The sequence below is a fragment of the Argiope bruennichi genome, chromosome 9 (genome assembly GCF_947563725.1).
Source record: "Argiope bruennichi chromosome 9, qqArgBrue1.1, whole genome shotgun sequence".
Classification (NCBI taxonomy): Eukaryota; Metazoa; Arthropoda; class Arachnida; order Araneae; family Araneidae; genus Argiope; species Argiope bruennichi.
Window position 1 is genome coordinate 79,239,166 of NC_079159.1, and position 16,071 is coordinate 79,255,236.

Below are 16,071 nucleotides of genomic sequence, written 5' to 3' on the forward strand. Positions count from 1 at the left end.
ATATAAATTTAAATAAAAAATTTCATCCGTCTTCTTCAAGGCGCTTTTGAATTGTCGTATTAACTCAATTCCAAACTGATTATCCGAGCTCTGAAACAATAGAAGTTTGCAAAATTTTCAAGTTTGACTTTTTTGGCGACCATATTACTTTCTCTTTGCCTACTTCGTGTGCGAATAAGAATTTATTAGTCAAATATTTTAATTTTAAAAAATTAATAAAACTAATGACAAAACCAGCATTAAGCCTTTCAAATTGATAGAATTTTATCTATACAACTTAGCTTCTTCAAGACACCTCAATTAGCAATTTTAATTATATTCTAGGGACATTCAAGCAACAACATGACTCCTGCAAAATATCCTCCTGTTTCATTGCAAAAATGTGTTGCTTTAATCATTTTAACAAATTACTCCTCTATCGTTGGCATATTAGTTTTTTGGAATATCACGGTGTTGCTTTTTTTTCTCCCATAAAATAAATAACACTAAAAACTACACACAGCTGTGAAGAGTATAGATTGCTGAGTCGTTGTCCAATTAATCTGATTCTCGTTCTCTCTATTAATTTAACCAAGGAATTTTTAAAATTTTTCTTATTCACTGAAATGGATCTCTTGCATATAGACCTTAAAAATGAAATTGTTTGATGATGCATCATATCCATTCTATTTCTATCCAAAAAATTTTCTATAACTAATTAATGTTTAATTCTACTTCATAATAACACCTACGACGAGATTTTTCAGATGAATTGTAACATGCGCACTACATGAAAGAGATATGTTTAGAAATAGAAATTTTAAATTTCAAGCAAATTCAGAAACCTAAGTAAAAATCTAACCTTCTAAATTTAAAGTTAAATACGAAAATCTAATTGATAAATTATGATAAGGGCTTTGAACTGATAAGGGCTTTGAATTTGTGAATGAACAATTTGATATCTTGCTAATTTATGTATGTTTAATTGGAAAATCCCCACTTCCATAAAATAGTTGTACCTATTAAGTGGAAAGAGCAAAGTATGAAATTGTATGAAATTCAGCTTCCATTAAAAGTTTCGACCTGAGTAATAAAGCTACTAATTTTATTACTCGAGTATCTAGCGTAACACCACTTGCAGGAAAAGAAAATTTTCTGCCCAAAATTTGAACAGGAAGAAACCCTAAAATAAATTATCTTAAAAAATTTGCACTTGACGTAGTGCCGAAGTTTCATTTTTTGAAACATTTTCAGAAAAATGCAAGGTTAATCAAAAAAAAAAAAAAATGAAGCATCCCATATAGAATTTTTTGTAGAACTTATAGCAAAAGAGAGTAACAACTCTATCTAATATTATGCTCTAACTCTGCATTAGAAAGGCAACACTATGGAGGATGAAAACCAAACACCAGATCAGTTTAATTGTAGTAATGTAGATGAAATTACAGGAATTCGGAAAGGTTTAAATCTATAGAAATATCAATTCATTTAGTTCAAAATATTTTTGCATAAAAGGGATAAATAATGCTCTATGGAAGAAGTGGGATTGAGAGATGAAAAATATTTTGGATTCCTTAAATAAACACGAAATTTGGGAAATAATAGATAAATCTAAAAGGTAAAAGGTAAATGGGAGTATTTATTTTTTATATCAAGACTTGTTAAAATTGGTTTTAGCTAAATAAAATATAGAGATTATTCAAAGTCGTATTCACCAGCTGTAGACATCGAGTGCTTCTAATTATTAATTGAATTTTAATTAAGTATATTTCTTTAAGTTCCTTAGTATAAAAATTGCACATTTGTATAGTAATATAAAATAAACTGTTTTCATGTTACTTCCACCTGGTAATAAAAACTAGTTGGAAATTAAAAGGTTTATAAAAGAAAAAATGAATATTTCTGGCTAAACCCGGGGTTGAAATTGGTATGTGTTAATAAAAAGCGAATTAGAATAATTTGAATTAATGCAATTTCTTCTGATGGTGTTGCCATTAAAAATGATGGCCAAAATTATATCTTGTATGTATGTAGATGGCTTAGCTAGTTTTATAATTACAATTAAATGTATCTTGAAATAGTAAATATATTAAAATGGATTTTGAAATGCATGAGTACAAAAATGGTAAGTTTTTAGATATGGAAATATTTAACATGAAAATAGACCAGTTTATTGTAATATGAATACTTTTATTCATCATTGGTTTAATATAACCTAGAAAAATGAGAAAATATAGCTTAGTGTAAAAGAGTTACAAATTCCCATTATTGTAATAAAAAGAGTATACCTACTACAAATGAGCAAATTGATGATGTAGTGTATCAAGATTATAATTACCAATTATTGCAAGATAAATTGTGAAACATGAAATTGGTATTAGTTTATCGTAATCTGAATACTTTGAATCATTATTCGTTCAGTATAATCTAGACTATATTAAACTAATTATGAATAATCTAGAAAAAGGTGATATTCTCATATATTATAAAAGAAGAGGAACAGATTATTTCGACTAAAAATTTGCAGATTGTTACACCTGTGTATCAAAATTTAATTTAAGTTTTATATCTAGTTAGTACATCATGTATTGATATAACATAATAACTTTCACAGTTTAAACATAAATTGGAAAAAAAGTCATTAAGTAAAATAATATTGAAGTTTTGGTTCTGACAATAGATGAGGAAATACAGAAAATAGTAAATGATTTTCTGGTGATGTAATTTTTATTTGGTAATTGCATTGATTTCATTTTAATTTTATGAAAAGACTGCCCGTCTCTCAGCATGCGAAACAGACTTTTTTGCATTTTTTTGAAATTTGTAAAGCCATTGTTTGAAATTTAAATTTCATATTTGAATTGAAATGTTAACAATATATAAATAGTGCTTTAACCTTACAATCAAACAGTCAAACAGAAATTCAGCGAATTAAATGCATTAGGTTCAAATAAAACAGAGCATTTAATTTAGTATGCTTTCATTTTGAGAAAGATTTATTGGAAGAGAATGTAATTAAATCATAATATGTTCAAACAGAAATGTAAATTGAAGATTTTCTGTTAAAAGTAGCTAATGAAGAAAAATTTAAATATTCTGTTAAAAAATTATCATTCATTTCTTAATTTTTATATGGTCATGCAATTTTTTTAATTTTTGTGCGTTTATTATTAGAATATATATATATATATATATATATATATATATATATATATATATATATATATATATATATATATATATATATATATATATATATATGTGTGTGTGTGTGAGTGTGTGCAATAAATATGCTGTTTAAAAGAACCATCATCGATATCTTATCGCAAAACAACATTTTCTTGATCTAGAAAAACCTAGAATTAAAGAAGTGCACTGCTTTTTATGGGTTAAGAAGATTCATTTTAATAATTGGATTCTTTAATGCTATTTACTTACTTATTGGAGTTTCAATTCTATTGCAAGTAGGAGGAGGTGAACTCCAGAGTCCAGAATTCAAACAATAAATAATTAATGGATCACTAGTTTTGTACCCATCGTAGCAAGCATATGTTAATTCTGTTCTTGGAGGGAAGATCTGATCTACCCTGATGGGTGTAGTAGGTCTGCTGTTAGAAGCCTGTTCAGGATATGTACAAGGAATCGGGGCTTCTGATGATAGAATAGAAACATATATAGAACAGGAATCATAATAATTCAATAAATATCAATATTATGTATAGTTAATATCTTAAAAAAATGGTTTTGGCAACTAAATAAATACTTAACTTTTCACATTAATGAAAAGTAAAATTTCAACATCATGAAAAATAAAGGCTAGACTAGTAGAGTTGAATGAAAAATTCAAACGAAGAACGAAGATGTGCAAAATAAGCTATAATTCTAATATAGAATGGAGAAGGCGAGGATACCTTGATGAGACCATTAAAGTTACTGAAAAGTCTTCTACGTAGAGTTAGCTATTTATAGTTTCGGCTCTTGAGTAGAAAGTTTTGATGCTACTAATATGCTATTAATGCAACTCATAATTAATTTCAGAATGTTCAGAGAAAAGGACACGATATTTAAAAATGAAAAATAATAATAAAAAGCAAAATTATAATAGAAAATTATAAAAGAAAATTTATGAAAAATAATAATAAAAAGCAAAATTATAATGACAAGTCTTAATAAAAAGCAAAATTAAGTTCATAGCGGAAGAGAAAGTTCATCAATAGCCTCAGGTCAGAACAACAGAATTCATCAAATAAAAGTGAAATTAAAATAACTACAAATTAATAAATAACAACAGGATATTATCGGATCGCCAGTTGTATCAAATATCCCATGACTTTGGATATCTATCCTTTTTACCCCTTAACGTTAAAAAAATTCATAATTAAGTATATTTATATACAAGAACCTTTAAGTATATTTATATACTTAAAGGAGCTTTAATCAAAGATGTTAAATAACAGTTTAAAAACTATTAAAAACATATTCAGAAAATGAAATGAAATTATTAAAACCGCAGAGGGAAAAAAACCTAGTAGTAACTTATCCGAAACGAAAAAACAATCTAATTTTGGAAGAAATATATAGAAACTTTTCCAAGATCGAAGCTTCATCAACATCCATGCAAATTCAAATAAATTATAATTTGAATAATTAATTATCTCAACATATAAAAACAAGATTATATCCTCTTCGAAAAATAAGAAAATGGACTATGGAAAAAAAGAAGGCATTATTCATGACCCATTTAAAAGAGGAGATATTAATAAAACGGAAAACAAAATTCAGTTTTTTCCAGAGAGAATAAGCCCCTCAGGGGCTCACCTACTATAGGTGAGTACGGGTGTCCCAATCCCGAGGTTCCCAGGGATCTTTACTCCCTTTATGTTTCCACTCCCCTACGCCTTCTGCTGTCTGCTTAATTTTTTCCTTCCCTCTACGGCAAGCGAGGGAGCTCTCCATGAGAAGCTGTCGCCGCACTCTTGCTTCTCATGGACAGCCAAGACCCCACGTGTTTGCCGTGCTTGGCGACCCATTTGAAAGATGGGTGGTGCACTGTGGTCCCCTGTGCATCAATCGGCTGGTAGCTAGTCACCTTAGTGGCTAGTCTGCTAGGGATCAAGCGAAGGGGTTACTCCTTGGGCTGGGCGTTAAGGGTGGTCACTGTCCCCGGGGGTAACTCCGAGCATATAGGTTCCGGCTAGCGCTAGGGTAAGCGCCGAGGCTGGGAATGGCCAGAGCCGGTGGCTGCCTTCCCTTGTTGGGCTCCGTGGTGGGCGGTGCCGTCGGACCTGAATTGTTATCAATATCGCATGGGCTCCTCCCGGAAATCTCCCTGCAGTGGGCATCATCCTCAAATGAAAACTCTAAATCACAATTTTGATTCCTTTTTTGTTTTGAAACGTGTGTCAGATGGAAAAGATTCATTTCATTCAGTCTCACCATTTCTTGTTCAGAAGGCAATTGCAGCAACAGTCGGCGACGTATCATCTATCCGAAAAATGCGTTCCGGTGATTTGTTGGTTCAAGTCTGCTCAAAGAAGCAAGCCCAGCAAATCATCAAACTTAAAGCTTTAGCTACCATAAAAATAACAGTTAGTCCATATACATCTCTGAATTATTCAAAAGGCGTAATAACATGTGGGGAACTTTTTAATGTTCCTTTAGAGGAGATAACTAAGGAACTACAAACCCAAGGAGTGACAAACGTACAACAAATAAATGTTAGGCGGGATGGACAGCTCCTCCCACAAAACATTACATACTGACATTTCACACACCCCAATTACCCGAATACGTATGTGCTGGATATATTAAATTACCTGTCAGACAGTATATTCCAAATCCTTTAAGGTGTTTTCAATGCCAGCGTTTTGGCCATTCGAAGGCCAACTGCCGCGGGACTCGTACTTGCGCCCGCTGTGCAGAAAAGGGCCACGATAGCCAGCAGTGTTCGGCACCAGAAAAGTGTGTCAACTGCAATGGCAACCATCCATCATTCTCTCGATCATGGGAACGCTGGCAATTAGAGAAAAAAATAACCACAACTAAAGTAAAATAAAATATTTCTTATCCCGAAGCTAGAAGGAAAATTCTAGCCCAAACTCCGAAACCTGGTCTCAGTTATGCTTCCGCTACTCAAAAATCCTTTTGCAAAAATTGTTCATGTTCAGATTGTTCAAAACGCAATCCTAACGCAAAACTTCCTGATAAGGCATCTGAATCTGATACAGAAAATTCTTCAACCTGTACCTCCGAACCTGTTAAACAGAAAACACCAAAACAGAAAGCAAAGTCTAATAAATCTTTAAAGCTAAAGCTTTTCAAACGTGGCCTTGCTGAAAAAGATTTTTCATCAAAATTTAAAAAATCCCTTTCATAAAATTCAGTTGCTCAAAGACTTAGTTTAAATTTTTGGCGGTATGCCTAAAACTCCTGATCTTATCTCACTTCACCCATCAGACGAAGAGGATGATTTGAAAATGAACTGCGATATTTCGCATCCTCCTAACATTGCCTTTAATTCCTCTTCCGTTACAAGACTTTCTTAATGGGTACCTTCCTTTCATGGAATTGTAGCGGCCTTCGATCCAAACTCTCTGACATCAAGACAATTTTCAACAAATTTCATCCTGTCTGTTTCTGTGTCCAAGAAAAATTCCTGACAATTCCTATTAAATTGCGCGGCTACAACTGTGTTCGAAAAGAAGCAGACACAGGAACTCACAGTTCTGGTGGTGTCTGCCTCTTCACATCCAATCTTCATCCGAGGACACCACTCACTTTACATACGACTTTGCAGGCTGTGGCTGTGCAAGTTCACACACGAACGTTAGTCACAGTCTGCAGTATCTATCTGCCGCCTCGTGATGTCATTCGTCAACAAGATCTTGACGACATATTGGACCAACTTCCAAAACCTTTCATTATTCTCGGCGATTTCAACGGACATAGCACTTTGTGGGGTTCGGATTGCACAAATACTCGTGGGAGACAGATCGAACAATTCATATCAAATAACTGTATCTGTCTTCTAAATAATGACGAAAAAACATACTTCCATGAACCCACACGTAGCTTCCATAGTCTTGACCTGGCCATTTGTTCTCCCGAGCTTCTTCCATTGATGAATTTTAAGGTCGATGATGATCTGTACAATAGTGATCATTATCCTGTAATAGTCTCCCAAGCTGAGTGTGGTGTTCCGACTCGCTGTCCACCACATTTTCTATTTCAACGGGCAGACTGGGCTGCATTCTCCCAACTGGCAAATATAACAGAGACAATGGTCAAAACTTCCGACATCACGGAAGCAGTACAGAATGTTGTTGACATTATAATACACCCTGCAAATGCTTCAATACCAAAAACCTCACCGCGTTTAATAAAATATCGCAAACCTTGGTGGAATGATGCCTGTCGCGACAGTTTTAAGAACCAGAAAAAACGGTGGGACATTTTTAGAAGGTACCCTACGACAGAAAATCTTGTCGCTTTTAAGAAAGCCAAAGCCTTAGCTCGACGCATTCGCTGTCGTAGTCAGAGGGAATATTGGTTAAATTTTGTGTCATCAATCACATCCTCAACTTCCACTAAACTTTTGTGGAAAAAGATAAAAGCCGCAAATGGGATTTACAGCGAATCTTCTATTCCAGTTTTAAAAACAGGAAACACGGTGCATTCCGCCCCTTTAGATGTAGTTAATATCCTCGGTCATGTATTTGAACAAGTTTCCGCAACAGATTATTATAATCCTAATTTTCTGGCAATTAAGAATCGCGCAGAACGGATGCCTTTGCGTTTTAATGACCGAAGTACCTCTCCTTACAATTGTGATTTTCGTTTGTATGAATTAGAAGCGGCATTATCTAAAACCCACAATACCAGTCCCGGTCAAGATGGAATTACATATAACATGTTTCACCATTTGAATTCAACTTCCCTTTCCAATCTGTTATTTCTATTTAACAGAATTTGGACTGAACATAAGTTCCCTGCACAATGGCACGAAGCTATTGTGATTCCAATCCTAAAACCTGGCAAAGATCCATCCGACCCTTTGAACTACCGACCAATTGCACTGACGAATTGTCTTTGCAAAACCTTTGAGCGAATGGTTAATACCCGGCTTGTATTTCAATTAGAAGAACAGGGTTGCATTTCCCCGTGGCAGAGTGGATTCCGTAGAGGAAGATCTACTTTCGACAATCTAGTCTTTCTGGAAACCCAAATTCGAAATGCCTTTGTTAGAAGGAATCACCTTGTCTCTATATTTGTGGACATTGAAAAATCTTATGATCGCACATGGAGACATGGCATACTTTCTACTCTTTTTACCTTCGGTTTTAGAGGTAATTTACCAATATTTTTAAAAAAACTTTTTATCTCGTAGAACGTTTCGTGTTCGCATGAGTAATTTTTATTCTGATAATTTTATCCAGGCTGAGGGTGTCCCGCAAGGAAGCGTCCTCAGTGTCACACTATTCATCCTTCATCTTAGTCAGATTTTAAATATCTTGCCACCATCTGTTCATGGAAGTTTATATGTTGATGATCTTCAAATTTCCTGTCAAGGTAAGAACATGTCGTTAATTGAGCGACAGCTGCAAAATGCAGTTAACAAGTTGGTAACGTGGTGCGATAATAATGGACACACTATATCTGCCGATAAAAGTCTGACCATTTCTGCAGGAAAAGAAATATTCACCTTGATCCGAACATTCATATCCGAAATGTTCCTATTCCTGTTTCTAAAGAATTACGTATTTTGGGAGTGATTTTCGATCACAAGCTCACCTTCCTTCCACATGTTTTACACTTGAAGAAGAAATGTGAACAATCTCTAAACATTTTAAAAGTGCTCTCAAAGACATCGTGGGGAACCGATCGAACCTCCCTTCTTCGTATTTATGAGACAGTCATTCTTTCTCGTCTAGATTATGGATGCATGGTGTATGGATCTGCTCGCCCTAGTGTTTTATACAGGCTGGATACCATTAATCACAGCGCTCTAAGAATTTCTTCAGGCGCCTTTAGAACTTCACCAGTAGAAAGTCTGTATAATATTTGTCACCAGCTACCTCTTGATTTTAAGACGGAAAAAATATCTATATTATATTTTTTTCCGTGTGCAGACTGTGCCGAACCATCCTTTGTGTAAAATTGATCTTCCGGCTAGTTTTCGAAGAATTTATGACGCTCGACCCTATCATGTTCTTCCATTTTGTGAGAGAGTCAAAATACTTTTGCATGACTTGGACCTTAACAATGTTAATATCAAATCTGTTGATTACTTTTGCACTCCTCCCTGGGATGTTCCGCAATTTTCATTCTTGAATCCATTTTATAAATATGATAAATCTGTGACTTCGCCTGTGGTTTTCCAACAATTATTTTCTAGCCATCGCTGTTTGTATTCTTCCCACCTACCATTTTTTACAGATAGCTCAAAATCGGAGGAATATGTTGGTTGTGGTATTGTCACTCCGTCTCATACTTTGAGCTATCGGCTTCATAAATATAACTCTGTGTATACCGCTGAGTTAGTGGCCATTTCCTGTGCTCTTCAGAAAATATCACCTGCTACTCAGCATAATGTAATTATTTATACTGACAGCATGAGCGCTTCAGAAACTCTGTCCCACTACAACAATCGAATGCACCCCGAGGCTTTCAAAATTTTATACTGTTTACAACAACTTCAGAAAAAGGGTTGTAATATTACCTTTTGTTGGGTGCCGAGTCATGTTCGTATTTCTGGCAACGAAGCGGCAGACTCTGCTGCGAAATCTGCTTCTTCTTTTTTGACACAAGAACTTCCCTACTGTGATATCAGGAAAACTCTTGTTAGGTGTCTTGATACCACGTGGCAGGAAAAATGGGATAAACAAATTCATAATAAATTGCATACCCTTAAACCTTCCATTGATGTCTGGCCTGTTATTCCTGTACGAGAGTTCGATGTGAAACTGACTCGTCTCCGTATAGGACATACTCGTTTTACTCACCGTCATCTTCTTTTTGGCGAAAAACCACCAGTCTGTCCTCGATGTCATGTTGATTTTAGCATTGCACATATTTTGGTTCAATGTAGTTCATTTAATAATTATCGTTATTATTATTTTAATTCGCTCGCTGTAAATATGCGAGACTTGGTGGACGAAAAACACCACCCGAATATTTTTAACTTTTTAAAACCTATTTCTTTTTATAATCAGATTTAGTAGATTTCACTTTCTTCCCTTGTTTTTGAATGTTTTTATGATTTTGCATTTTGTATCGTGGTATTTAAAACGTCATTTTTATCTTTGTACAATTGTTTTGTATATTTTAATAAAATATGTATCTTTTAGTTTTATATTTTACCATTTGTGTGGAGCAGCATAGCCAAATATAGCTCTTGCGCCAATAAACAACCACAACAGCAACAACCAGAGAGAATAAGCTCGGAATAAGGGAGGAAAATTGTCCTTCCACTATTTTATTTATAAAGTGAGGAACGGCAAATCACAGAAACTCTGCAATGTTAATTGTTCAAGATCAAGATAAAACTCACAAGTTACTGAAAAAGACAGAGATCAATAATTTTCGAAAATGGTTCTGGATTCTAAGACTTTGCAAAAAATTACTATAATAAGTAGAAATATATTAATTGTACTCGCCAGTATATTACGAGATTAGATACAATAAGAAAAGAACTTCAGAATTAATAACTGTAAAATGTTTCGCTTTAATTTGTAAACTCCTCACCAGGCTTTAAGCGCTATCAGTAGAGTAGTGCTAGTGTTATTGGTAACACTATCGTAATGTTATTAGTAGCGTAGCATCACTGTACCAGTATCATTTCATCTTTGCCTATGTTTATAATATCACTTAGAATGTGATGTCAGAGTAGCTAAACTAATGCATAATACAGCCTCCTCAAACTGTTAAGTTCCAAATGAGCATCTATGCATCTTCTTTCATTTTAATGTTACAATTTGCCAATGAAAAGACGAATAGCCAGAAAAATGGCTATCATATGATAAAAGCAAGAGTAAATTTAATTATTTTCATTTTTATCTCACCGCTACTGGCTAAATGATACACATATGGCTCCAGTATTTGATCATGAAGTGCTAATTTCACTTTAAATGCATGTAGTTTGAGCAATTTAGTGATTAATTAATAATTTAGTTAATATTATCATTAAAAATGAAGTAATTTATTCATCTTTTCTCCAATAGGAATATTCAAATATAAATTATTCAACTAATATTTATGTATCTATTTTTCAATAGAAAAGTAAATATTTGAATAGTAAAGTCCAAACATAAAAAAATACCCATTTCCAATCACTGTATTTATGTTAAAAGTAAATATTTAGAATATTACTGAAAATATCAAGAAATATTTCTGTCTTTTTGTTAAGCTTTTGTTGTCGCATAATATTTAGTAGAATATTCCTTTTTTTATTGTTAATATTTGATGTAATATTAGTGATTGGATTTCATCATTTAATTCACACTTAAAAGAATTTTTAAATCCATACAGAATATATATACATCAAAATTCTAGTGATATATATTTTTATGGAAAATTATTAATACTCTTAAGAAACATATAGATACTTAAATTGGGAAATTATAATTCCGTCATTTGCTTTTTGTAAACTCTTCTAGCAAGTTACCGAAAAATCTTTAAAAATAGACAATAGAAAGGAATGTAAGGTAGAGTTTTTGGCTTCTATTCTTCCATTTTGTTATTTAAATACTATTCTTTGAAATAAGAATACAAATATTTCTTAACTCTTTAACTCTAAAATAAATTTCAATTTTTTAAATAATAAATTACTGAATTCTGCTTTTCTTCCAAAAAAATTGGAAGTCATAACTAATTATCCTAGAAATCCAACAATTCAAGTAGTTCTTATAAATATGTCTTCTGACTATTTGAAAACAATCTCATTGAAGTATTCACTCCAAACATTAGAGTATTCATTCTAGATAATTTTGAAATATGATTAACTGATTACCATTGATGGTTATTTCATTATATAATTGATTAAACAGCCTGATTGATAATTATAACTCATCGGAGATATTAGTGTTCACTGAGTATTTTTTTCTTGTATGCATGCAATTTACAATAGGAAATTAGCAATAAAGTTACAGCGACATAAAATATTTATTCTATTAATTTACCTGTTGTTGTTTTTAGGCATCTTGGTAATTTGCTGGACCATTGTCCAGAAGTCGTACAAGTGATCACATTATTTCCTTGTAATTTGAAACCTTGATTACAAAAATACTGGAAAGATTGTCCGATACTGTAAGTCCGAGTGGATTTGGAGGGAGTGCCATTTCTCAAACGACGGTAACCAGTTAAGATAGAACCAGGGTCAGGACAAATTCCAGCTGGACCTATATATAAGTAAAGAAAAATATATCTATTTTTCTATGAATAAATTGAAGGTTATTCTAGATTAATAAAATATGTGACAAAAAAATTGGTATCAAGTTTTGACTATCGCATTCCACATGCTCTTTAAGATGCAATGGGGCAAAATGTCCCCAGAAGAATTAAATTCTAATTTATGAGGATAATTTTTTCAATATTTTACAGTGTTATAATAATACGGCATCCTATAAAATGTATTCGCTTGGGAATGCAAGTTTTTTTAGTTGCTTATCTCCCTTGGATTGAACATCAATTCAAACCAAGACCAGGAAGATCGGGGAAAGAGAGGGCATTAGCTTTTGAGGGTAATGTCCCCTGAGAAACCTATGACGGAAATCTGATTTTATCTCACATGAAGATGACATTCACTTCACAACCCCTTTTTCCATGGGGGCTCTTTTACATACCTCACAGACAGAACACAGGGAAAGAAACAATTATGCGCCAACTAGGACTCGAACCCGGCCGCCCAAATCACGGAGAAAACGCGCTACCCCCAGGCAAGCGCAGGTTGGGAATGTGTGTTATAGAACATAAGAACACTTTTGGAAGCACATTAACAAAATTAACTTGAAATATAAACGGATTAACATAGCGAAAAGACAGAAAAAAATCAAAATGTGAAATGCTATCAATATGGCATTTATTAGTAATGAAGGCAAAAAGTCGTTGCAACCGTCTAATGCTCGCATTTAATCTACCCATACCCCGAAGCCTGTCCAAATTGCTTGTATAAATTGTTCTGTCATGGCTGATATCGCAATTACTTTGAGTTCACATTAAATATTATTATGAAATATTTTAAGACAGATGAAATATTATTGGATTCTGACATTTCAGAAGATAGGGTCGAAACATCTATCAGTTTTCTATTCTATGCATGCGATAGTTCATTCAAAATTTATGATTAGTTGCATTCTCTTATCCCGTTTTCATCTCCATAGCTCCAATTCTTTAAAAAAAATGAAGAAAAAGAAGTGGAGAAGTGAAATATTCTTCTTTTCTTGTCTTGGAAAAAGCGGAATATAATTTCGCCGCCCAGTCTGTCAACATTTTTTTTTTACTACGAAAAATCTATCATTATTAAGATAAGCTGGTAATTCTTAACGTTTTTATGCAAAGTTCCACTTTATTGAAGTTGCAAATTCACCTGCTTCTTTAACAATTACTTAAATAACTTCTAAAGAATCGCAATAAATTACTTACACTTAAATTAGGACTTCAAATATCAGTCTTCTAAGAAAATATTCTCTTAAATTAGTTAATTTCAAAAAGTGAAAACTTTTTAAATTCAATGTATAAGAGATTACTTTTGAAAGTGAGGATCGTGCAGATATTGTTTGCCAGTGGATTCTAAAGCATTCTGCTCTTTTGAGCATGCATTAGGATGGTTTTATCTCGTCAAAATAAGTGTGAGAGGATATATGAAAGTAGGAGAAGTTTATATTTAAAAACAAAGTAAATTCGAGTTACTCACGCTTTTATGAGGTGTAAATACTGCAGATAATTTGAAATTCTGTCTTAGAAAGATACTAATTCAAAATAAAATATTCAAGAATTTCTTTTTTTACTGTAAGGGGCAAAAACATTAAATTATGATAAATAAAAAGAAGAATTTGGTTCTTAAAATATGATAATTTAATTTTTTAAGAAAATAATAATGATTTTTTTATATTAAAATTCTTCTTTTTTATATGCTATTGAATTTTTTGACAATATTTTGATTAATCAATAGAATTTACTCTATTTAAAACAATATATATATTTTCATTTATGGCACTGCTATAAATGTGGAACGTCTTAAAATTTTATAAATATTACTTAAAAATATATGGAATTTTTAAATATATAATTTTAATTATTAATTCGAACACCTACACCAATTTTTTGTTTTCTATTAAATTTCAATGAAAGAGAGGAAATATATCTGTCTCTCTATTAGAATATATATTAAAACGATAACTGGAAAATTAAGAGAATAAGATAGATAAAATTTTATACACAAATTTATGATATAAATTTGAAGAACATTTCATCAAGAAATTGACATTTGTCACCTTGTATCTTAACAAGCATGTAAACACGGTTATTCAAAATTGCAATGAATTACATATATGAAATTGGTAGATGATTTTGAGAGTAAAGTTGCAGTTCTATATCAAATTTAGGTTTTAATTGGAGAAGAAAAAGACGTTCAAAATACACATTCAGTTTTCTTATACTTTTGTATTTACTGCATTCCAATGATTAATCAACAAATAAATTGCCAAAGATTACAGTTTAAATTTTTTTTCGTATCAATTAATCGCCAATGGCATAAGATAAATGTTACACAAGCACATTTATCAGAGAATACGTGAAAAAGTCACTCCCACTACATACATAAAAAGAATCACTTACATATATTGCTTGTGAATACCACCACTTTATTCAAAGATACAGCATGAAACGTCTTGTATTTTTAAACATACACTTATTTGATATTAAATCACTTTAGCGAAACAAACATATTTAGCTCAATTCGCGTTTTTTTATTTATCTATATAAATTATTAAATCAAGCAATAATAATAAAAAATTAATCAATTTCTTAAATATCAAATCTTTTTACCTGGAGCCATCAGAGGCTGTGGTGCCTTTCTACATACAGGTTTGTTTGACCAATCACCTGAGCGTCTGCAAGTGACTAAACTGCGTCCAACGAGATCATAACCTGGACGGCAATAATAATTCACATATTGTCCTACAATGTATGGCTGAGATTGGGATGAGCTTCCATCGCTGTTGCGATAAAATCCAAAGGGTATCTCGCCTGGATCGGAACAATATGTTGCAGAATCTAAAGAGAGAAAAATTACAATTTTACATTTCGTAGAATAATATAAATCTATTATTCCATGTAGCAACAAATTTCTGGGAAAGTATGCAAACTTTGCAATCTGTTCCAAAGTTATATTCAAAATTCTAAAAAAAGTTTGACGTTAATATGAAAATATATTGACAATTATAATTGCCTAATAGATTCATAAACTTCAAATTCAAAATTATGAAAACGTATGTTTTATTTGAAAAGCCCTAAAAATAACATATTAGTATCCATTTGGAAAAACTAAGAACTGATGAATAAATTTAATATTCATCTATTTTGTCCCTTCACATGACAATTAAGGCCGTAAGGTTGGTTATCTAGGTACAGAAAAAAGGCTATTCATTACTGAACAGAACAACTTACAGAGTCATCTATCAGCAAGTTTTGGAGTTAAAGTTCCAATCTCGTAAACGGTGAAAGATACGAGAAATAAAGCAATCAGAAAGTTGTAGAACACTCCCGATATAGTACAAAAAGATACCTTACGACTTTCATACACAAAACAAAATGGAAAATTTACTTGATTGTGATTTTCAACCCAATAGGTTGTAAAACGCAAGCGAAGAAAGACCGCCTTACGAACTCAATACCAATCTGTGTTGTGATACAAGAAAAACCCATGCGCTCCCCATCCATGAGGAGCATCGTTCTGTCCCCACATACAATTCAACTCAAACATGTCTTATATAAAAATCACAATTGTCTCAAGAATGACCTGTTCACCAGACACTACCATTTTAAATCGAATGTTTCTACTGGGTTTGTCATTAAAACTGAGAGTTACAGTAAAAT

General features: G+C 32.5%; 1 protein-coding gene across 7 annotated transcripts in view; it reads right to left on the reverse strand.

The window, feature by feature from the left end:
• Positions 1-16,071, reverse strand: part of LOC129983930 (limulus clotting factor C-like) — a 51,246-nt gene that overhangs the window by 9,937 nt on the left and 25,238 nt on the right. For all 7 annotated transcript variants that reach the window (XM_056093650.1, XM_056093648.1, XM_056093652.1 and 4 more), the window contains 3 exons: positions 15,022-15,249; positions 12,156-12,374; positions 3,418-3,630 (listed from right to left, as the gene is read on the reverse strand). In XM_056093650.1, the coding sequence (XP_055949625.1) occupies positions 3,418-3,630; positions 12,156-12,374; positions 15,022-15,249 (660 nt within the window). The remainder of the gene's footprint in view (positions 1-3,417; positions 3,631-12,155; positions 12,375-15,021; positions 15,250-16,071) is intronic.